Raw genomic sequence first — 22,509 nt, forward strand, 5'->3', positions numbered from 1 at the left:
TGCCTTTTCAATTGGTCAGATGAGAAATCTCTTCCAATTCACTGGAGTAAGTTTGTGTGGCCAGTCTCCTGTTTTTCAATATGATCTTTTGAACCTCAACAGAACACTTTACATCAAATATCCCAACTTCCCAGAAGTCCAGGTTGCAATCTGAGAAACTTTTGACCTGTGTGGAGACTCATCTCAACCCTGAGACAGGAAATGCAGCAGTTTGAAAAGCAGGACTTGCAGAAGTCAACAAGAGACCCAGGATGTCAGACAACAACAAAATCGCCAAGCCCTAGCCAGGGCTATTGATAGAAACTTGGGTCCTTCCTGACTGCCTTCCAGGAAGACTTGTTGAATCAACAGATTCAGAGAGAACTCAGAGGAACTCCTGACCCAGTTCAAGAAAAAGGAAGGAGTGTGTCAGTGAAGTTGACACTTGCTCATCCTTGAAGTAGAGCTTGAGAAAATCAACACTTTCTGGTGAAAAGAGACTGAGCTGGGGTCTGGACTTGAGAAAAATTTGTAGGCCAGACAAATAGCTCTCCACTCCAATACATTATAGTGAAGCTCATTCACTGCAGAGTTGAAGAGATTGGATATCAAAGTGAGTACCCCAGTTAACCATCTGGGACTACTTCTGATGGGTATGTTCTTCTTTTGCCTTTCACAGTAAAGCATATCTTGAATGTCCTGAGCCACAACAGCTCAGGTGTGAATTCATGCACCACTGTTGGATCCAGGGACCTCAGTGCCACTCATGCTGGGCACAGAACTGCTTTGGTAAATGATTCTTCAGTTGATGGTGTCGAGTCCTCAGCATTGGAATCTGCTGACCTGGATGGATCCAGTGACCAGAACTACTTTGGCACATGGTTCTCTAGAGCAGTGGTCTCCAAAGTAGGGTACACACAAGAGGATCCTTGGGGATGTGCGGCAGGAGGAGTGCTTTCTTTTTTGCTTCATCAGGCGGGAGTCCGAGCGTGGCTTTTTTTTTTGGCGCTTCGGTACTTTGGGTGGGAGTCCGAGCGGGGTGTTTTTTTTTTTTTCCTTCAGTGTGGCAGGGAGTGCGTGCTCAAAATTTTTTACCGATAAGGGTGTGCGATCAAACAAGTTTGGAGACCACTGCTCTAGAGCCATGGGGTGTTGGTTCTCTGGCACTGGACTTGGTTGAGCAGGACGGATGCAAGGAGCTTGGTGCCATTTTTGATAGGCATACAGCCACTATGGTGAGCTGATCTCCAGTATCAATACTGGACATGTACAATGCCAGTCTTAGTCAATTGACTCTGAAGAGCTTCCTTTGTCAGCAGGGGTATGAGGCGGGCCACCTGCTTTTGTAGGTTCACACGATGCTCATGCTATCTACGTCTCCTCCTCTCCCCCCCCCCACTTTTAAGAAAAGCTGACTAACATACTGACAATCTAACTGGAAACAAAAACAGACTCCAAAGTGTCAACAAAAAACAACAAACAACAACAAAAACTATGAAGCGAAGTGCTGAGGACACCTGTGCGATCCAAGCTTGCTGTAAGTTAGGTGGTTAGGAGGAACCGAATGGGCCATTCCCTCTTATATACCTTTGGAACCTTTGAGAATGGGAACGAGAGGATGTGAGTCGCTTCAATGGACACTAGTCACCGGAAGATTCCAGAAGCTTGTGGTGCAGGCACTTCAATCCCACAAGTGTGAATACGCAGAGGCCACTTGGAGAAGAACAATGCATTTAAGTGCCATATATACTCATTCATAAGCCGAATTGTTTTAGTAAAAAAGGAAGCACCAGAGAAGGGGGTCGGCTGATGAACGGGTATAGAGAGGGAGAGTGGGACACAGCCCCTCCCCCCAACAGAGGGAGCAAGGAGAGGCAGCACAGCCAGAAGGGAAGAGGCGGGGCCAGAATCTCTCCGCTTCTGGCCACGCTGCTCTCCCCCCAGCCTCCCAAGCAGCTGCAGGTCCGGGGCTGGCAGGCTGCAGCCGTGCCACTTGGCCCTGCCCCCCAGAACAGGCTGAGGCCGCGCCGCCCAGCCCGCCGGAGCACGCTGCAGCCGTGCCGCACGGCCCAGCCCGCTGGAACATGCTGTGGCCGCGCCGCCTGGTCTGGCCTGCCGGAGCAGGCTGCGGCCACACTGTCCAGCCTGCTGGAGCAGCTCCAGCCAGGTCAGAGACATCCTCCCCAGATAAGGTGGGAAGGGATGGGATAGGGAGAGTGTGGGGGTCCCAGGCTAGAGGTGGGGTCATGTGGGGGGTGGTCACAGGGGTTACTCCCCTGACTCCCAGCTTCTCCCCCCGAAAAAATTTCCCCACCAGTTGCTGTTCCGGCCCACCAGGGTAAGCAGCTGGCGCACCGGGACACTTTGTTTACTTAGGTTTACCTCTGTGCCTGAGGACACTCGAGGTAAACAAACCATCTCGGCTCATCAGCAGCTTATCCTGATAGCCTGGGAACCAAAGTTTGCTGACCCTGAATTATAGGGTCGGTTTATGAATGGGTTATAAATTTTTTCCATTTTTACTTATCCATCTGGGGGAGTGGGGGGTTGGCTTATAAACGAACCGGCTTATGATCGAGTACATATAGTGAATATTCAACTTGGAAATTAGGAAAGCATTTCTGATGACAAAGTCAATCATCTAGTCTAGTGAAATAGTCTGCTTGACAAGGAAGTTATGGCAAATTAGGACGCAATCAACTGAGATTAGATAAAATTGATACAGAAACTTAGACCAGATAATCCAAGAGATCACTTCTGACTATCATTTATGAGGACACCCCTCACACAGTATGACCCATTTAAGATCCCTGATGTTTGTGGTCAGGCCATCATGGGTGATAAATCTATTCCTACTCAGCAGCAGCTCAACTGCCTGAGGCAAGCAGTTAAAAGAAGTACAATAAAGAGACTTTCTTTTCCCGCATATCAGTCCTAAGGAGCTGGTAATTGGGATGTCCTAATGCCAACAGCTAGTAGACTTCCCTTTTCCACCTAGTAATGTCATGTGATAAGGGATGTTCCACCTTCTTGAAGCAACAAAAGTGAGTACTACATCAATTTTTTTTTTAAGCACCCCTCCATTCTATGCAGATATTTCTCTCTTTTCCCCCAGCCCAGTGTCTCTCAGCAGCAGCTGCATTATCTCTATAAATCCTGCAGCCAACAGGCTGGATGCTGCTGCTCTATCCTGCTATTAAAGAACGGAGCTCAAAAATAATGAAAAGTGCCCGTTCCTAAAGATAAGCACATCACACGCATAACATCAGCCATCATGCCAAATGCATTTTAATGAAGTTATACGCACCTACAGACATGTCCATCTTACTGCCTTGAGTGTCCTCAGTTTGACTCTGAAAGAAGAGCAAAAAAAGACACTGGTCTGACTCCTGAGCAAAGTTCGAGAACACTGCAGAAAACAGCCTTTGTTAAAGATGTGTATTGGAAATGTGGACGGGTGTGCCAGTGTGAATGAAAGTAATGTCCTAAACTATATCAAAGAAAAACAATCCTGATGTAACCTTGAACACACCTCATCCCAGCTGTATTTGGAGTTAAATTTCCTAAAATGCCACTAGGCACATGAACTCATCATGCCACAGACAGAGAGAGATGTCCGAACAGCTGCTCTGAGAAATGAACCTCTGTCCTCATGTCAAGGGATCAAATTATAAGAGAGTAGCAGCCAGAATGATAGCTCTTCTCGTGACTTGTCAAGTCATCAAATCTTAAAATGTGCTGCCAAATTATTCTTCTCTTGGCAGTCTGGGACAGGGTGTTCCCATAACTTTGAGAGGCAGCATGATCTAGTGGACTGAATTTGAGACTGGGTGCCAAGAGCTCCTAGACTCTAATCCCAGCTCTGTCAACGACATTCTGCTTGGCCTCAGACATGTCACAGCACCTTTGCACCACAATTTCCCCAATTCTATAATGAGGATAAATAGCTACTTCACAGGATACATTAGTTAATGGTGTACAGCGTTTTGAAAAATGCAAAGCTCTCCATTAAGTGGCGTGTCTGGGATTCTTGCACATTTTCATAGGTGAACCATATTTTCACTGAAAAGAAGGCATTGCAGATCTCTGCACCTTCCCATTGACAGTGATGTAGCACTAAACCCAGGGTTGTGAGTTCAATCCTTGAGGGGGCCATCTGGAGATCTGGGGCAAAAATCTTTCTGGGGATTGGTCCTGCTTTGAGCAGGGGGTTGGACTAGATGACCTCCTGAGGTCCCTTCCAACCCTGATATTCTATGATTCTATGATTTGTCTTACAGCTCCACCTAGAGGCCCCGTTACTGGGACTATATCTATGCTAGGTGCTGTACTACACATAAAAGTCCCTGTTCCAAAGAGCTTACAATTTAAGTAGAGAAGACAAAGAGTGGGATAAAGAAAATATCCCCTTTTTACAACAGGGAACTGAGGTACAGTGATATTGTCTTGCCCAAATTCACACAAGTCTGTGGCAGAGCCAGGAATTAATGGCCACATGTCCAAAGTTCTAGTCCAGCACCTTAAGTACAAGACCATCCATTGTTTGCAAATGAATTGCAACCCCACAACAGTGGCAGCCATGAAATCCACTCGGATTTTAAAAGTATTTTAGTTTCCAGAAAGAAACATTCTGACTAGTAAGTGGAGTTTGAAATAGCCACCAACTATCAGTATTGGAATAAGAGAATGGGAACGATAAATGCAATTAGTTAACAAACACTTGCTGGTGAATATCTGAAATTAGAATTTTGCTTACTACACGAATGTTAGTGCTTCTCAATTAGATTATGACATTTTTAAAAAGCCACTTACTAGCAATCCCATGTTTGAAAACTGTTTGGATAAAGGGTTCATCCATGAATCACTATTTCCTCCTTTTAATGAACACTAAAAAACAAGAGCAGACATGTAATTAAACAGTTTCCTTAGCTTTCCTCCATTTTCACACTTCCTTTTATATAGAGGTCTCTGCTGTGCTTTGCTTCCTTTCAGCAACTTCCTCTCAGTCAGCACTGTGCTGAATTCAATTGGCTTTCGATTTGTTCCTGTTGTGATTTGTGAATGACCAAAAACAAAACTGAAACAGAAATCGGCAGTATAATGCTTAAAAAAAAAAGGCTGAAAAGGAAAGTTTACAGACAATTGCTTTTGTGGTTAGGATAAAAAATGAAGGAATAAAAAGATTGATTGAAATGAAAGGGAAATCAATTTGTCCAAACCAGGAACTGACAAACCCATACAACACCACAGTACAACTGTTTTGTTTGGCACCTTATCTTAGCCCAGGAGCTGCCAAAGCACAGCCCCGGCTATAGGTATTCTTCTTAATCTTATCACAGTCCTCCACATGACAACAGAAAGTCTCACGTGCTCTATCCACTGAAGAGCAATTAATACACAGTTTTGCAGCCAAGTGCAGAGTCATTTACTTCTGTTTGCTGCCGCAAGTTAATAAGAACAAAGGCGGGAGCCCAAAATCAAGCAGAAATAACAATGTGTTACTACCAGAAGTGAGAATGGGATCAGAACTTCAACAGGCTGTGTAAGGAGAGGCAGCAGCAGTCTAATGCAGAGTGATGCATCACCCAAAGAGAGTGATAACCCTTGGACACTTGTTGCTCAGTCTCATTCTGTAATGGCTCTGCAGCCCACATGCCAAAAGATTTCTGGCAATCTCTGTTGGAGTTACAAGTCATAATATCTATATTTCATAAAAACAAGAGAGTGTCATTTCATCCACCACTGCAATGCAGCCACCTCTACAGATGAATTCTCCAATACAATAGTTCTTGTTTATAAAAGGGAAGTGCATAACACATTAGTTACATCTGCTTTCAGAGTATATGGCAGTTACAAATCATTCAAGCATGAGGTTTCTTACCTTAATTTGTGGTTTCTTTCCTCCTTGCCCCCAGCTTGTTGAGTTGTGGGAGGAACTGCTTCCTTGAGAGCCTGCTGTGTTCCAGACTCCTCCTTCCTCCTCCTCTTCCCAGCTTGAATGACGTGTTCCTGCTACTGGCCCATCATTCTCCGCCCAGCCATCTTGCATAGATTTGGAACCTTCAAGGGGAAGGGGGGGGAAATTCAAGTGAGCCAATAGAACTCCTAACAGACAGATTTTATGACATTCTATGGCAAGATCAGTAGGATGCTTAGTACACAACTGCTGTTATCAATCTAAAAAAACCCCAAACTTTTCTTCATTTTATTCTAATGCAGAAAATTGCACAAAGCACAACACCTAAAAGATTTATTAGTGCTGAGCAGTGTGCTATATTTTTCAGGTGTTCTGTATTTTAAAATCACTTTAACTTCAAACATGTCAAATGCCTTTGACTTTACATTTACAGAGGAGACTTCCCTTCTCGCAGTAAAGAAACTGACCTCCTAAAAGGAGCTCATAATTTCCAATGTAGAGGAAAGGATTTCAGTGGCTCTCTTAAATTAATACAATTGAGGAATTTAGTCCATCTGGTTAACCTATATCAAAATCTGTTTTTCAGTGCAAATTTTTTTCCTTCAAAATCCTCACTCTATTAGAAAAAAACACCAATAATACTTCACCACATTTCTCTATCACACTGCTAGTATGTTGACCTTTAAGTATGGTTGACAATAAAGCTCTACTCTGAAAAACTCAGATTTAATTCTCAGACACTGGTCAGAAATCTGAGATGTGGAAAACCTGCCACAGAAATACAACATGCATCTTCACATTGTATTTTTACTAGGATCTGATATAAAACTACGGAACTTTGGGAGGTGGTGCCTGAGGCGCGGCTTATCCCACCACACTTGTGGATGCCGCCGGCCTTCTAGGGTCCTGGTGGGGTGATCGGCCCCTCACCAGACTCTTCTTTTTCGCGGGCACCAGAGACGGTATCGGTGTCACATGGAGGCCGATTTCCTATATCCCGATTCTCTCCGGTGCCGGGACTTAGAGTTCTTAGATTGGGCCTCCTCTCTAGCTAATGGTGCCGGAGCGCTGCGCACCGAGGATGAGGCGCTGGGTGCCAGGCGCCCGGCCAACAAGCTCGGGGTCCAAGTGTGACTGTAAGGCTGCCGCCATCAGGAGCACTCTAAGTCTTTGCTCTCTTTCCTTGCGAGTCCTGGGATGGAACCCCTTGCAGATGCGGCACCGGTCTCTTTGGTGGCTCTCGCCGAGGTACCTCAAGCAGGAAGAGTGCGGGTCACTCTTCGGCATAAACTTCCCGCAGTCCACACAGAGTTTAAACCCTGGGGTCACGGGCATGCCCTAGGAAGGAGCAAGAGTTACGTTGGGGGGGGGGAACCCCCCAACTACTACTAACTTACAACTAATGCTAACTCAAACTATGAGGAAAAAAAAGAGAACTATATACACAAACAGAGACACTGCTAGACTTGCTGCGAGAGCGAGCAAAGTTCCACCTAGCCGCCACCAGCGGTAAGAAGGAACTGAGGGTGTGGAGGGTCGGCGAGCCCCTATATAGGGTGGCACCACTCCAGGGGGCGCCCGGACCGACCCTATGGATGCTGCTAAGGGAAAATCTTCCGGCTGGCGTGCACGTGGCACGCACACACCTGCTTGGAATGGACACGAACAACCACTCGAAGAAGAACAATGCGTTTACCCTTGAGGGCTCAGCCGAGTGCTAGTTCATCATTTAGCAGCAAGGCATTCCCTGGGAAATATCCCACCCTCTTCCTCCACCACCTCAATCAAGCTTCACAATCATCATTGTTGTGTACAGTATCGTTTGTTTAAAACATATAGTGTGTGTGTGCGCGCGCGCGTGTGTGTGTATGTGTACCTCTGTAAGTATATATGTACATATATAAAATATAGTCTTTTGTCTGGCAAAAAAAAATTTCCCTAGAACCTACCTCTCCTCCCCCCTCCCACCATTTACATTAATTCTTATGGGGAAATCGGATTGGCTTAACATCATTTTGCTTAAAGTAGCATTTTCCAGGAAAATAACTACAACGTTAAGCAAGGAGTTACTGTATATACAGCTTGTTATACAAGCATGAAAAAAAAGTGTGTGTACAGACATACCCCTTATTCGCCCATCAAATAAGAGTTACTCGCTTTGAGAAGAATTTTGCAATGCAGTATTCACTTTTTTGCTTTTTACCCCCCCCCCCCCCCCCCCCGCACACACACACTTACTTTTCCCCCTTAAAAATACACTACCTGTGCTGGCAGAAAGGATTTCCACAAAATCCTATATATGTGCAATCATATAACAGACATTCTAATTCCAAAATTACCAAAATCATGTTTTTCAGAAGTTCAGCAGTACCTCATTCACTGGTGAATAATGGACATATTTCTAAGTAAACAGCTGAAAAGTCTAGTCATTTGGATTGAGCACAAAAAAGCTTTGAACAATTATTTTAAAAGATGAAAAAAACTTTTTTCATGCTGGTATAACAAAGTCTGTACCTATTTTGCTCTAGTTTTCAATAAATAAATAAATAAATAAAATAAATCAATCTTTGGGTTAAGACCAGGCATGTGAAGACTTAGCCCCAAAAATAATTCCCAGAAAGTTACAAGCACGTGAAAACAGGGAATTAAAATAAAGCAGCCTTCTCAGCCTTAAAATATAGCTTTCATTAGCCATAAAACTAGAATGACAAAAGACTTGCTACTGCAGTGTACAGGCTTCTGCCTATATAGCCATGATCTACAATATAGAGTTTTTGGCTAAGGATAAACTGCAAGTTCATAATTCTGATATTACAGGAGAAGAGGATTTATCTTGGAAACTAGTTCCCTACTATGAAGTATTTGGGTGTGTGGCATGGGGAGGAGGGTCCTGTTGAGAAAGAAAAAGCAACTAATTCACCTTCTTGAGAAGCCCAAATGTCATATCAATAATAAGATCAAAGCTGTTCATATACCTATACTGTAAACTAAGATTCTGTCTTGCTTTTGGTAGTTTTTAGTCATTTGTAACCACTTTTACTCAAACACCACCATCAGCACCTTAGAAACCATTTAGTATCCCTTCTGGTCCTCACCTGAAGGGGATGCATTACATATGCAGGTGAACCACATACAGAAGTCAGATACTAAAATCTATACCATCATTATAAAAATGGCTGATAACTGGCCTATACTCACTAGGTTTCATGGTATTCGGGGCGTTGGAGGGTGCATTCCCCCAGCCTGTTGTCGATGCTCCTGTATCATCTACTTCACCCCACCCGGGACTGGTTTCATTTGGCTCACCCCAGGCAGATGTACCATTATCTGGAGCAGGTGGTGTGCTTTTGCTCCAGACTGCACAAAGAAGAGAGTTTTCATTATGGACAGTTTACAAACTGTTCACTGACATTCAGCACAGCATCACCAAAAAACCTACCGCTTCCTCTTTTCTGGTGTACCTCATGCTATTGGAGAGCGTAAATTGGGATTACTCAGTTGCAAACACTACACCCAGGGCAGGGACCTGACTTCCTTTTCATTCCTAGAACTGAGAGAGGACCTTCACTTTAGAAATGCTATGAAAAACAGTATTACTATGGTTTCAAGTTAGATATGAAGCCTATCCCTGATGCTAACTTACTCAGATAACTTTTCCCATGATCAGTTATTAGTACCAGGCTGTATGGAAGTTTAATATATTGAAGAACAAGGATACATTTAAGTGTACATCAAAAAATAAATAATATCCTTTAAAGTATGACATGGTCAGAAAAGTGACTATGTAAAAATGGCACCTTATCATTCTACTCCTGTGTATTCTAACTCTTAGCTGCTTACTTTAAAAGCAAAAAAAAAAAAAAATTACTATTTTTTATTCTTGATGACACAGGACAGCTATGGGAGAGTAGAACAGGTTATAATCTGGCTCATATATGATCTCAATTATTAACTAAATTCTAAATGCAGAGCACAATCGTGTTTTAAGTTGAAGATGTGCAATTTCTCGGAAGACAATGGGGTTTTACAGAGATAAAGAGGGCAGAATTTGGCCTGGAAAATCTTTTACTGGTAATGATACAGAAACTAATAAGAACATATCTTGCCTTTCAGAGCTTAGGTGGAGTCTGCAGGCTAGGCACCTAAAGGAAACATCCTTTTACTTGTAAAACCGAACAATGTTCAGATGGAAGTCATTAAAGGACAATAATGGTGACACTCAGTGGTTCCATTTTTACAGTCACTTTTCTGAACAGAACTGTTGGTAAGTTATCAACACATGCAAAAGCCAAATAACTCAAATGAGAGTTTAATTTTGCTAATGGGGTAAAAGTAGCTATAGATTTGGAGGTTACACACTCAACATTTGTTTAGACCAATGGTTTTCAAACTTTTGTATTGGTGACCCCTTTCACACAGCAAGCCTCTGAGTGTGTCCCGTCCCCCCCCCCCAATAAATTAAAAACACATTTTTACATTTAACACTGTTATAATGCTGGACATGAAGTGGGGTTTGGGGATGGAGGCTAACAGCTCTCAAACCCCTACATAATAATCTCATGATCCCCCTGAGGGGTCACAACCTCCAGTTTGAGAACCCTTGGTTTAGACATTTAGTTTCATATACTCTACTGAAGAGAAGGAAGCAAAATGGTACCTGATGCTGTTGATTTGCTAGTCATTGGAGTAGGCAGGCTTTGTTCTCGTGGAGCCTGTCCCCCTTGCGAGTTCTTGTCCCACAGGTTCACATTCTTGTAGTTATAACTGCTAGGGTCTCCCCATGCTGAAGTGCCATCATCAATATCCATTTTCCGACTGATCGATTGTGGAGAAGGTTCTTCCCAGCCACTGGGTTCCTCATCCTTGGGGGCAGCTGGCTGTGGCCCACTGTTCCAGTTTGGATTTGGAGGTCGCCCATTACCTGGAGGTGGTGGACCCCAGGAGCCAGAAGCCTCCTGCTGCTGCTGGTGCTGCTTATTCCAGGAATTGGGCTGTCGACCAGTCTCATTCCATGCTGGCGTTCTTTTACAATCATCCCATCCGCCCTTTGAAGCGGTATTTGCATTTGCCCCATTACCCCAAGTCCCAATCTCATTTTGCCCACCTTCACCCCAACCCGACACTGGTTTGTTTCCTGCACCTTCCCAATTACTGTTTTTTGTTTGGTCAACTTCCTCTCCCCAACCGTTCTTTCCTGAAGACCATCCTTGATTAGGTTGCCGTCCACCCCACCCTTGATCTTTGTTGGAATTGTCATTCCAAGAGGAAGAGGTCTTTTCTTCTGGTCTTACTCCTCCCCAGCTAGAAGAATTGTTGTTCTTATAGTCATTCCATCCTCCTGTGTTTTTGGGGTCCTTCCACTCTGTGGGGGTTGAGAGCTCACCCCATCCAGACTTGTTTTGATTGCTTTGGCTGGGTGCATCTCCCCAGCCCCCTGAGTTCTTTGTCTGTGTGGCAGAGCTCTCCCACCCCTCAGTTCCTTTATCAGATTTCCCCTCGGGCCTTGGCATCTCCTCAATATCCCAAACTGTATCTTGCTTAATTTGAGTTTGGCCCCAGCCAGTGTTTGAAAGCACACGGGGGTCCAAATCAGTCCTGCTCAGCAAAGTCTGCAAGACTGCCTGGCAATCAGGATGCGTAGGCCTGTATGACCGGCGTCCAGAATTGTGACTGTCACTACTTCCTGCTTTGTGGTTGCTTCCAGTGCTTTGACCTCCAACCTCACTTCCTGTAGAGCTGGAAGATCTTCCCCAACAGGGAGCCTGGGAATTGCCTTGGTTTTCAGGAAGGGGGTGGCCCTTTTGATTGTCCCATGCTCCAGTGCTAGAATTTGGTTGGTTTGGACCACTCCATTCTCCAATCTTCAGTTCATCAGACCCAGACGGCTGTTTCCATTCTCCCTGAGAGACCCCAGATGTCAATTTGTTCCCTTCACCCCATTTATTTTCATTTGAGTGCTGAGGGCCAAAGTTCCAAGACCCACCACCCATAGACCTGTTGTTGTTATCCCAAGAATCATTTCTTGACCCATTAGGTTTTTGAACAGAAGCTCCTTTCCAGGAGTCCTCTCTATCCTTTCCATTGTTCCCATGGTTTCCAGAATTGCTTTGTCCAGCGGCTGTGTCAGTTCCAGAAGGCCCCCTAGATGTACCCCAAGATCCAACACTCCCAGTCTTTCTTTCTCCAGTGCTTTGTGAAGGGGTGTCAGTGCTTCTGGAGGGGTTCCCCAAGCCCATTTCAAAGGGCATTCCCTTATTCTCCATAGGGTTTGGCGAACTTAAGTTCAAGGAGTTAGTGTTTCCATTTTTTGGTCCATCAGTGTTATGTATTTGAGCCTGTTCTCTGCCAGAGACAACAAAGTTAACACCCGCGTTTTCCATCTTTGACTGCTGTTCCCTAGAGGTCTGACCTACTGTGCTAATCTGTGCATTGGCGTTACCATTATCAGACTCTAAAATCCCTTTCCTAGAATTGCCCTCTTGAACCAGTGCTGGCCAGGCAGATGGGTTGCTTTTTGGGTTAAAGTTGCTGAAGCCAGAACCAGGGCCTATTCTGTCCTGCCCACTCAAATTCCTCCAATTTCCTAGTCCATTGTTACTCTCTGCAGCAGGGTTGGAAGATTGAACAGATTTAGCTTTGGGGTCAGATTTCCAGGCCCCAAGATTACATTCATTCCCAGCACTTCCAGACTGACACTGGCTTCCTTTTCCTTTGTTACTAGTGGTGCTTCCTGGCACAGTGCTCTTCTCTGAGCCAGGGTTCGAGGCACTGTTGTTATCGGTGGTGTTTTCGGAAGAAGACTCAGCGTCTTTGCTGGCAATACAAGGCCACTCTTCCATGTCAGACCCGTCTACAATCACCTTGTCCCAGACGTGAGTTGGGTTGGCGTTGGTGCCGTTGTTGGAGGCGGCTCCAGAACCCCAAGTGGAATTTGCATAATTTGAAGCAGCAGCACCTCCAATTGTTGAATCTAAAAAGATGAAGGTCATTACGAATTAGAAGTCGTTTAAAAATTGCATTTCCAGACAACACCAATCATTGTTTTCATTTATAAACTTTGTTTTTCAAAGACTTACAAACTCAGCCGATTATAGCAGAATATTACACTGGAAAATGGTATATGAGCTATTCTTATTAAAACATTCAATGTTCCAGGAAAAAAAAAATCCTCACACTCAATTCAATTTTGTAGGCACTTAAACCCTCACTGAGGACTGGTTTCTTTTGCCAACAGCCCTGTTGTTCAACTTCAAGCAGTAATTTTTTTAATAATACAAAGGCCACTGCTGATGCAAATTCAGATTTATTTATTTTTAAGGCTAGCTCTAAAATTATGGTGTACTGGACAAAATTCAGCACTGACAAAATAATATTGCAAATACGAGTGCATGTTGTAAAGTAATGCAACTTATTCTGGCTTAAAGGCAACAGAGGGTCCTGTGGCACCTTTAAGACTAACAGAAGTATTGGGAGCATAAGCTTTCGTGGGTAAGAACCTCACTTCTTCAGATGCAAGTAGCAACTTCTTCTTGCATCTGAAGAAGTGAGGTTCTTACCCACGAAAGCTTATGCTCCCAATACTTCAGTTAGTCTTAAAGGTGCCACAGGACCCTCTGTTGCTTTTTACCGATTCAGACTAACACGGCTACCCCTCTGATACTTATACTGGCTTGGCATTCAGTGGCTTTGCCAACCAAGTAAAACTTACACACAGAAGGGAAGAAAGGGAAGTGTTTCAGAAAAAGCACCTACCAGAAGGATATAATATTTAACAAGTCCTCCCTCCATTCCCTCACTTTATCAAACAGTTTAAGTTGATTTTCTTGCTACATACTCCTTTCTTCCTCTCAGTGTGCATATTACACTAATTTTGCAAAGACACTGAATGCCAAACCAGTGCAAAGATATACTACATTGACACACACACTTGCATTGAATATAGCCCAGAGACATCCATGGAATTTGCACGGGTTTACATCAGCTATAAATCCAATCTACTATAATATTAGACAGTCAATTCTGCCTTCATGATTATTACATGTACACAGATGTGTTACTGCTAGTACCATAGTAGTCTGGCAGCACTCCTCTGCCATCCTCCTTGCACTGCCTTACTGATATTATCAGACTAATCTTTAAGGAGAACAAGTATGGTCCCCAATTTAATGCCATGTTCTCTCTGTTTGGAGGTGCTTGCCATTTTTCTGTCCAATTCTAACTGCAGAGCCTTCAAGATGCCCTGCTACAAATGTTGCCAAGATGACTGTATTCTCCATCTCCCTATGTTCATTTCTTCTCTAGTGAGCCCTGGTACCACTGTGGTATTTGGTAATCTTACTTCTCCAGTAGAGCTAATATGGCGGGGAAAGAAGTTCACAACAATATTTGTGTCAGTATCTTGGGCAACAGGTCTGCACATACACTGCTACCACACCATCAGCACTGGCTAGTGTCATGTGAAGTTAAGTCACACCCATCTAAAAACATGATACTTCTAATATACTAATACACAAACACACACACAGGATCTTTGTTTTAACTGTATATTCAAAAGTGACAAAATTAGAACATTCGGTTACTAATGTTTTTATTAAAAACAAACAGAACTGTTAGTACAAGTTCCATGCTTTTTCAGTTCACTAGCTGAACTGATGGTCTCTCTCTCTCTGTCTCTCAGCTGACCTCCAGAACCTCAGTGAAGAAGAGTTGCTCATCTGTAAATGAAACTCTTTGACTGTCAGTACAAGAACCACACTCCACACCAAGCATGGAACCCTCTGGTTAACTTGGACCATTGGGGGCCAGAGTAGACTTCATCTTCAGCTGTGAAATGTTCGAGGCAAGAGTATATAAGGAAATGTGGCTCCAGTGCACCTTCGTTTTCTTTCTATTTTCTTAGACCCCCAACCACAGACTCTGCCATAGGAAGAGTGTGGAACTTCACTGACAATCTTATATAAGAATTCCAGTTGCAGATGACAAACTGTTCTTTCCTCTTCAGGTAATACCAGCAGAGATCCTCATGCTTGGAAGACTGATCAGTGAAAACTCTCAGGGGGAAGGGGGGAGCATTTGAGGAGTAAACTATTTAAAGCTTGCAGGGCTTCTCTCCCAAACTGCACCTCAGACCTTGAGACCAACTCAAGAGAATAATGCTGCATGCAAAGGTATGGTTTCTGCTCCCAGGAACAGCTCTACAACAGGAATAATTTGCCTTGGATCTACCTGAATGTATTCTAACATCATCCAGGACTGGAGTGCCTGCTAATCTACAGAATGTGTTTTGCTGCATTTTGACAAATGTTGAAAGGAAACTGCCTCTCCCCATACATGCCAATCCCTACAAATAGTCTTGGGGATTTACAGAAGGGTTTTGTCCTACTAAGACTATAGCTGAAGGCCTGCTTCTAAGCTGACCTTCCCTGGTAACAAATATTATGTGAAGAAGATAAGCAAGTTTCTCATCTGAGATGAAAATCAATTACTATTTTATAGATGAATTTGAAATGAAGATGTAAAGCTGTACCGCTTTTATCATTACATAATAGCGCATAAAGAGCATCAGTAATTAATGCTTGGAGCTCAAAAACTCTCCTGGCTGATGATGTTGCTTCAAGATACAGTCTTCAAGGAGTGACAACAGAATACTATCCCAGAGGCTTAAATCAAGAAACCATCAGCTTGGGTAGTACTACACTGTATTCCCAAAAAGGTGGGACAGCATTAAAACATCCCTTCAAAAGCATCTTGTTTGTAAAAACACAGGAGGTCCCTTGTACTGGAACTGAGATGCACACTCTAAAGCTCTGCCTATACTACTAATTTTATTGACCAAAAACTTCCACTGTTGCTGCCATTGTTTTAGCTACCCTGGTGTGACAACATTGGCGCCTCAGTATATGGACTGCTTACTGACTCCAGCAGCTGTTTTCTGCACTGTATTAACTCAATTTGCTCAGTGCAAATCTAGTCAACTGATTAGATTGTGGTATTAAAAACAGCTGCCAGAGCTAGAGAATAGTCTACACTAGGGTTCTCATCTTTGCTAACACCACAGCAGATGACTTGGTGTTAATAATGGTGGTTATTTTTTCTAAACAAAATACACAGTAGTCCTGATTCCTTGAGACATTGAGGGCTAAAATGTCTAACAGGTATTGCTACAGGTGTATTTCTTTATGCTGCCCATTTATAGTCTCTGCCATGCAGCAGCATAGGATTTCCTGTTGAAGGTTTCTGACTTTTCAGTAATATCTCCAGCAATTTCTGTAAGAAGACTTGATCTAGGATAACAGATGTATGATCCACCTTACTAGTTGCAGGGACACTGGTGAAATATTTAACGTTTCCTTTCTGAATCTTCACTTATCACCAACATAAGGCAAAAAGGTGGCTTCACTTCTACATCTAGGAGCTCCATGTGACAAAAATCTCTGGCCCAGTTCAGGGTTATCAGCAAAAAATTCAAGCTTTGTCCTGTGTGATTTTCTTACTTATTATGGGGATCACTGGTACTGTACAAATGTTTGCTTGCAGGACAATGTTGTTAAATAAGAAGGTATCTGTCAACAAAAGACCACTGCCCTCCTCTGGTGGAAAAATGCAGATTTTGAGTGGTGGAAACAGATCTATTCGCAGAAGAGGACTTAACAATGAACTCTTTTAATGCCCATTCTTGTTGAAGGTTGCTTTTTCTGCTTATTTCATCCACAAATGTATTATCCTTGACCGGAAGATGGATTGCCACACATGTGATGAATTGGTGGATGCACCCATTTCCAAAGATGGACCACTTCTCAGCACTGAAGATTTCACCAAACCCTTCCTTGGCAATTTGCTGAGCATAACATAGGTGTTCATCTTCACCACCATCACATTACCTTCCTTTCAATATAGGGGAGAAATTTTGAATGAAGGCTGAATTACTCTCAGCAGTCAGTGCACGTGTGTGTAACTTGGTCTCAAAAAGTTTCAGATTGTCAATTGGTTCAGATTTCGGTCTCTCCCTGCCTTGGAAATATCCCTCAGTAAGGCCTTTGGTAATCTGAAAGGGATACCTTTTGCAAATACTGTGCAAGTTAGTCCACCATACAAAAAGAGACAGACATCCTGAGGGATAATTAACAGTGTTAAAATTGCAAATGGACTTATAAGGATAGATGAAACCATCATCCCCAAGTACCTTCAGGAAAACAAATACTGGGTTTTGAGGCTGAGATTATACTGATTGTACAAAATCCAAAGACAAAATCCACAGTACTTCAAATAGTTCTTCTCATAGTAATAGCTGTATAGCCAATGAATAGGAATCTATGCCTGAAGCATCACAGGCAGCTTCTAGAGAATGCTTTGCTACTATAAGCCCCCTCTATGACTACTTCTTTCATCTCCTTCTTCAGATCCTCAGGAAGATGTTCCAACAATGGAACAAGCATATACCACATTATAAAGTCATACTAGCCCAAAAAGCTTTGTAGTTTGCCAGTCTGATCTGTAAGGTCACTTCTCATTGAGTTTATCCATCTTCCTGGCACCTTAAGCTTATGGTATTTTCTTAGCCCTACTTTTTCTTTTTACATAAACCATCAAAAATAACGAGATGGGGTATTGGAAAAAAAGAATCAAATCCTGGTATAACTAGTCTGTCTGTAAAGACAGTAGTGGGATAGAAACTTGTATTATCCTCCTCATCTTCAGAGAATCCATAAGGGCCCCTTCTTTGAAAAGCATGACCACCACTCTGCCAGGTTAGGTTAGGTTGGTTCTGGGATACCAAATAATTGTGACCCATTTCTTGAACAATGGAGACCTCAGGCTATAATGCTTCCACAATCCTGGTGAACAGATCTGGATGGATTTAAGAGTGGTACACTTTGGAGAAGAGATGATGCTGTCTTTTCTTCTTCCCTTGACTTCCCAATATTAAGGAAGGTGCCCTTATTGCTTCAGTTGAAGCTGTTATTTGCTTCTTGGACTCACCCAAGAAGGGAGATCTCTCAAATGGAGTTTGATTTTTCCCAAGAACATGACCTTAAAAAAGGAAATACTTAAGTCAGCTTGACTCTTCATATGGCCTGGAAGCTTATAAAAGAGCTTCTTCCATCATCAACTGTAGTCAAGACACTTGGTCCTGAGACCAAAAAAAATGAAGTCAGAGACAGTAGGGGCATATATCCCTCACTTCAGCATTTAATATACTGGGTACAGCAATCTGTCACAGTCCTCTTGTCCCAAAAGAAGGGCAAGTCTAAAAACCCACCTTTTATTCTGGAATCTAATATCACAACAGAAAAACAAATAAAGATATCACCATTAGGAAAACCAGTTCCTACAAATGACTTAAATCCTGCAAATCAAATTTATTTTACAGAAAACAACTAAAAAGCTTCCTAACACACAATTTGTAAGAAACTAAGTCCCACCTTGGGAGGAACAATCAAAACGAATAGTCACCAGACAGTCAGGGACCAGAAGGAGTTCTAACTTACTACTTCACCAAGACTAGAAATGGACCACACCTGCTATGGTTCACTTCAGCTAATATCTATAGAACTGATATATTTGGTCTTTAGTTTTATGCTGACTAGAACTAAAGCACTGCTGTTGTAACTATCCTTAGCTGAGCCAGAAAAGACAGAGGCAAAAAACTGCCCGCAGCAGGAAGAGAGGTGGATTGCACCAAAGATCCTAACGAGCCTACTTGAGACTGCTGCACCAACAGCTAGCTAAGGAACAACTGTTATTCCAAGTTGGTGATCCACAACACCGTATTCCCCTTACCCCATAGTGCTCTTACATGTGTTTAGCATGTAATATCACAATACCTAACGAAAAAAACCGGGATGAAGGAGGATTTCTTTATGCATTACAAACTACACAAAATAGAAAGACTACAATTCCTAGGATAAATACCTTATATTTCAGTTCATAAGTGTGTGTGGGGGGGTGGGGTGGAGAGGAGATTTCTATTTGATCCTAGCTTACACAGTACCACCCAATTAGAGAGGTGCATTATTGTGTGTTGAAAAGAGGGGAGACATACCCTTCCACTCAAGAATCTGGTACTGACCGGTGTCAGAAGCAGGGAGAGACTATTGGACTAGATGGACCATTGCTCTGTTCCAGTGTGGCAATTCTGATGACAATGTTTTGGGTGTTTTTTGGTTTGTTTGTTTTTTAAAACAATCAGTACTCTAAAAATGTTAAAAATCAGCAGTGCCGAGGAGCATAAAAGTAAAGTAAAATAACTTCTAAAAGTTAGACTTTTTAATACGTATCATAACACATTTGTGAACGATTTTACCTGATCTTTCTTCAGCTAAGCCTTCCTTACCTGTTGCAGTCACACTGTCGCTCTGCAGCAGTGCTCCTGTCACTGGTTGTGCGTTGTTTGGGTTTGCTCCAGGTGCTGAAGAGGGAGGAAGCCCTGCCCCACCCCCAAGTAGCATACAGGATGGTGGAGGGGGCTGCCCACGTTTCAGTAACACTTTGTGGTCCTGCTGGCAACGGAATCGCGGCGGCACCTCCCGAGGCATGTAGCGGGCGGCGCTAGGCGGTTGTCCGTTCGGCACTGCCACCCTTTTGGCATTGTTGCCACCATTGACTGGTGGCGATGGAGAGCTGCCAATTGGGCTGGCGGCCACTGGCTGGCTTGAACTTGGTTTCGTCACTTCGGGCACTGGAACACAAGAGGAAGGAAAATTATAACTTTATAAGATACAAAACTTAACAAATGGATATAAGAACACACTGAAACTGAACTCCTCTCAGAATACTGTGCAAATTCAACCCCATCAGGGAACTAGTCAAGTTAAGCAGAAGCCGCATATTTGTTTGTCATCACCAGTGATTTAGACATCATGGGTGAAATCTCAGATTGAAGTTTTAAATTTAAACAGTCAATGATTAATACAAATTTTGTAATTTTTTCCTATTTCTTAATCTTTGGTTCACTTAGGGGCACTGTTGTGTGCTGCCATATGGAAAATCTGAATTTATTTCCCAAGCTTTTACCTTGCTCAGTAAGGCTATGTTGTCACTACAAAATTTGTTTTGTTTTGTACAGCGAGGAGACAGCTCATCCCCGTTAGCTATCTTGCTATAAAATCCTAGTGGAGACCAGAATGTGTAATTTTTACTGCACTGTAGGCAGGTGAGGTCAATCCCTGGTGGGGGCCATAGCACTGACCTAGTTACACCAAAGTAAAGACTACCTGGTACTTTATCTCCATGAGGGTTTTACAGCGAGAGAGCGAACCCACATTTGTTTTAACACTGAGATAGCTAAACAAACAAAAACATCATTTTGGGCAGTGACAATATAGCCTAAGCCAGGTAGTATGCACAGCTGCTAGAGGAAGGAAATGCCTTCTTTCATTTTGGAACAACCCTCTCTGCCTGACCCAGGAATGCTGTTTACAAACTCTATAATGAGATCTAGCCAAAATGGGCTTGTATTTAAGGGCCTCTCTGAGGACCTTTGAGTAGATGTGAAGCAATAAGAGGGGGGAAAAGAGGGAATCCTAGGGGAGTTTGTGTCTTAACAAAATTATCTTCATCTACTAGGAGATTCCAGAAACAGTACATCTACACTCCTCTATTCTCCACGTTTCTAGAAATGAAGCAAAGTAAACTCACACATTAAACAGTTTGTAAACAAGGGTAGAATTTGTTACATCCTAACCAGGTTGCTAGAAGTCAAAACATTTCACAAAGACATGCTCAGATTCCAAAACTAAGGACACATTTTAGAGCTTTAACTACTCCAGTCTCTCTTGTGGACTGAAGTAACAGCAGCTTTAGAAGGGGCTATTCTCCCAAACATCACATTACTGATGTTATTCACCTTTTAAATATAAGCAGAGACATTTTTTAGGAAAGCAGTAGAATATCACAAGAATAGGAATTCCTCTAGAACAACAGAATGTGTTATATCCCATTTTTATCTTTGTAAACAGCTGGTGATGGGTTTTTTAACTTTCCTATGCAAGTTTCATTGTCCAAAAATTATTAGGATTTTTTTTTTAATTTAAGCCAAATTACTATTTGTCCTTTGCTGCCTCTTTTTAGTCGCTGTTTTCTCCACTACTTTCACAATGCTGGGATGCAAATTAGGTTCAAATATATTTTAAATCCGGTGAGCAAGTTATGATGCTTATTTACCATCTTTCTGTCTCCATTTGACATTCAAGTCTCGAAGCTTTAACATCTCTTAAGTCAACTCAGGCAGAGTAGAATGTTTTCCACTCATTTTGGTGTTCCCTCATTAAGAGCTACTCTCTCTCTCTCACTCCCATTCTATGCATCTAGTCCGTCAGTTGGTGGCTGCACGTCTGAAAAGCTGCACTTTTTTAGGTATTTCAACCTTAGCCTAATTCATGACAGATCATCACAGCTAAGATATTATTTTATTCAAAAAGGCCTTCTTTTCTTCTTCAAACATTTTGAAGGCTGACTGAAAATGTTCCTATATATTCTCTTTTTGACCATTACAGCAGTTGTTTCTGCTTACTACTCATGCAGAAATGCCTCATCATGCGACATGAGTCTCTCACTCCCTTAACCAAGAATTTTAGTCAAGGACAAAGGCCTGTTCTGAGCCTACATAAATCTATGCTCTATAGATTTAAACAAATTAAATCTCTTACCTTTGGTTTTTTGATCTGTGACCTGCAAATTAAAAACAAGGAAGTTAATAAAAGCAAGAAAAAACAGCTGCTCTACAATGCAGCCTTCATTTATTACTACAAGACCAGCTCTCTCAGTTTAAAAAATCAGCTGAAAATCAAAAGCTGAAGTACCCTGCTCAAAAATATGTAAAGAAAGTTTTCAAGAGGACCAAGGGCTATTTATCATCACTTCTGTGACATATTTGGTCCAAATAAACATAAATAAGAGGAAGAAGTTACTTCATTTATGATAATTTGTAAGATACGTTTCCACTGTAGCATTTTAAACCACAAATATGTAGTCACTCAAAATATGGCTTTTTAATATCATTAGAGGAAACCCTTACCTTAAACTCTAAAACATAACGAAAAGAAACCTAAAGAATGTCACAGACAGCCCCATAAGTGAGCACTATTACAATGACATCTCATGCTGCCTACAGGGACAACTTTAGTGAAGAGCACCAACCCATCTCTTTGCCGTCTTTCCCATCACCTTCCTCCCCTGCCATTTTCTTTTCCCAGGAGAAGACAACTTCAAACTTATTATCACAATCACAAATGGGAATCTAAAATACCTCCAGCACCATCAGGTTTCAAAATCCCGTGAATGCAACAGGCTCTCTATAATGGACCTACTGAATTGAACCATCATACCAGTCAACCCCTTCCCACCCCCCATTTTTGCTTTTGCTGTACTTTTACATTCTTTTAGCAGTATAGATTTCCAGCTATAGTAGAACCAAATATGCCACTGGTATGTTCTCTGGAATTCTTTGTATTGTGGCATGTTTTGAACTTGTTGGTCATGAGCTCCTCTACACAATATGGGAAAATCCCAAGATCATCATGTGTCAGGCTTTGTGTTACCTCTTCTTAAAAGAAATTGCTGAACCAGTCCCTAATTCTGGATGGTACAGTCACAATATAGAATAATAGAAGTAC

General features: G+C 42.5%; 1 protein-coding gene across 14 annotated transcripts in view; it reads right to left on the reverse strand.

Annotated features, from left to right (window-relative positions):
• Positions 1–22,509, reverse strand: part of TNRC6B (trinucleotide repeat containing adaptor 6B) — a 215,188-nt gene that overhangs the window by 37,035 nt on the left and 155,644 nt on the right. For 8 of the 14 annotated variants that reach the window (XM_034776008.1, XM_034776065.1, XM_034776035.1 and 5 more), the window contains 7 exons: positions 21,544–21,565; positions 19,200–19,574; positions 10,554–12,866; positions 9,095–9,253; positions 5,861–6,039; positions 4,792–4,866; positions 3,287–3,332 (listed from right to left, as the gene is read on the reverse strand). In XM_034776008.1, coding sequence (XP_034631899.1) covers positions 3,287–3,332; positions 4,792–4,866; positions 5,861–6,039; positions 9,095–9,253; positions 10,554–12,866; positions 19,200–19,574; positions 21,544–21,565 — 3,169 coding nt within the window. The remainder of the gene's footprint in view (positions 1–3,286; positions 3,333–4,791; positions 4,867–5,860; positions 6,040–9,094; positions 9,254–10,553; positions 12,867–19,199; positions 19,575–21,543; positions 21,566–22,509) is intronic. The other 6 variants (XM_034776095.1, XM_034775991.1, XM_034776054.1 and 3 more) reach the window with 3 other exon arrangements.

The sequence above is a fragment of the Trachemys scripta genome, chromosome 1, assembly GCF_013100865.1.
Source record: "Trachemys scripta elegans isolate TJP31775 chromosome 1, CAS_Tse_1.0, whole genome shotgun sequence".
Lineage (NCBI taxonomy): Eukaryota > Metazoa > Chordata > Testudines > Emydidae > Trachemys > Trachemys scripta.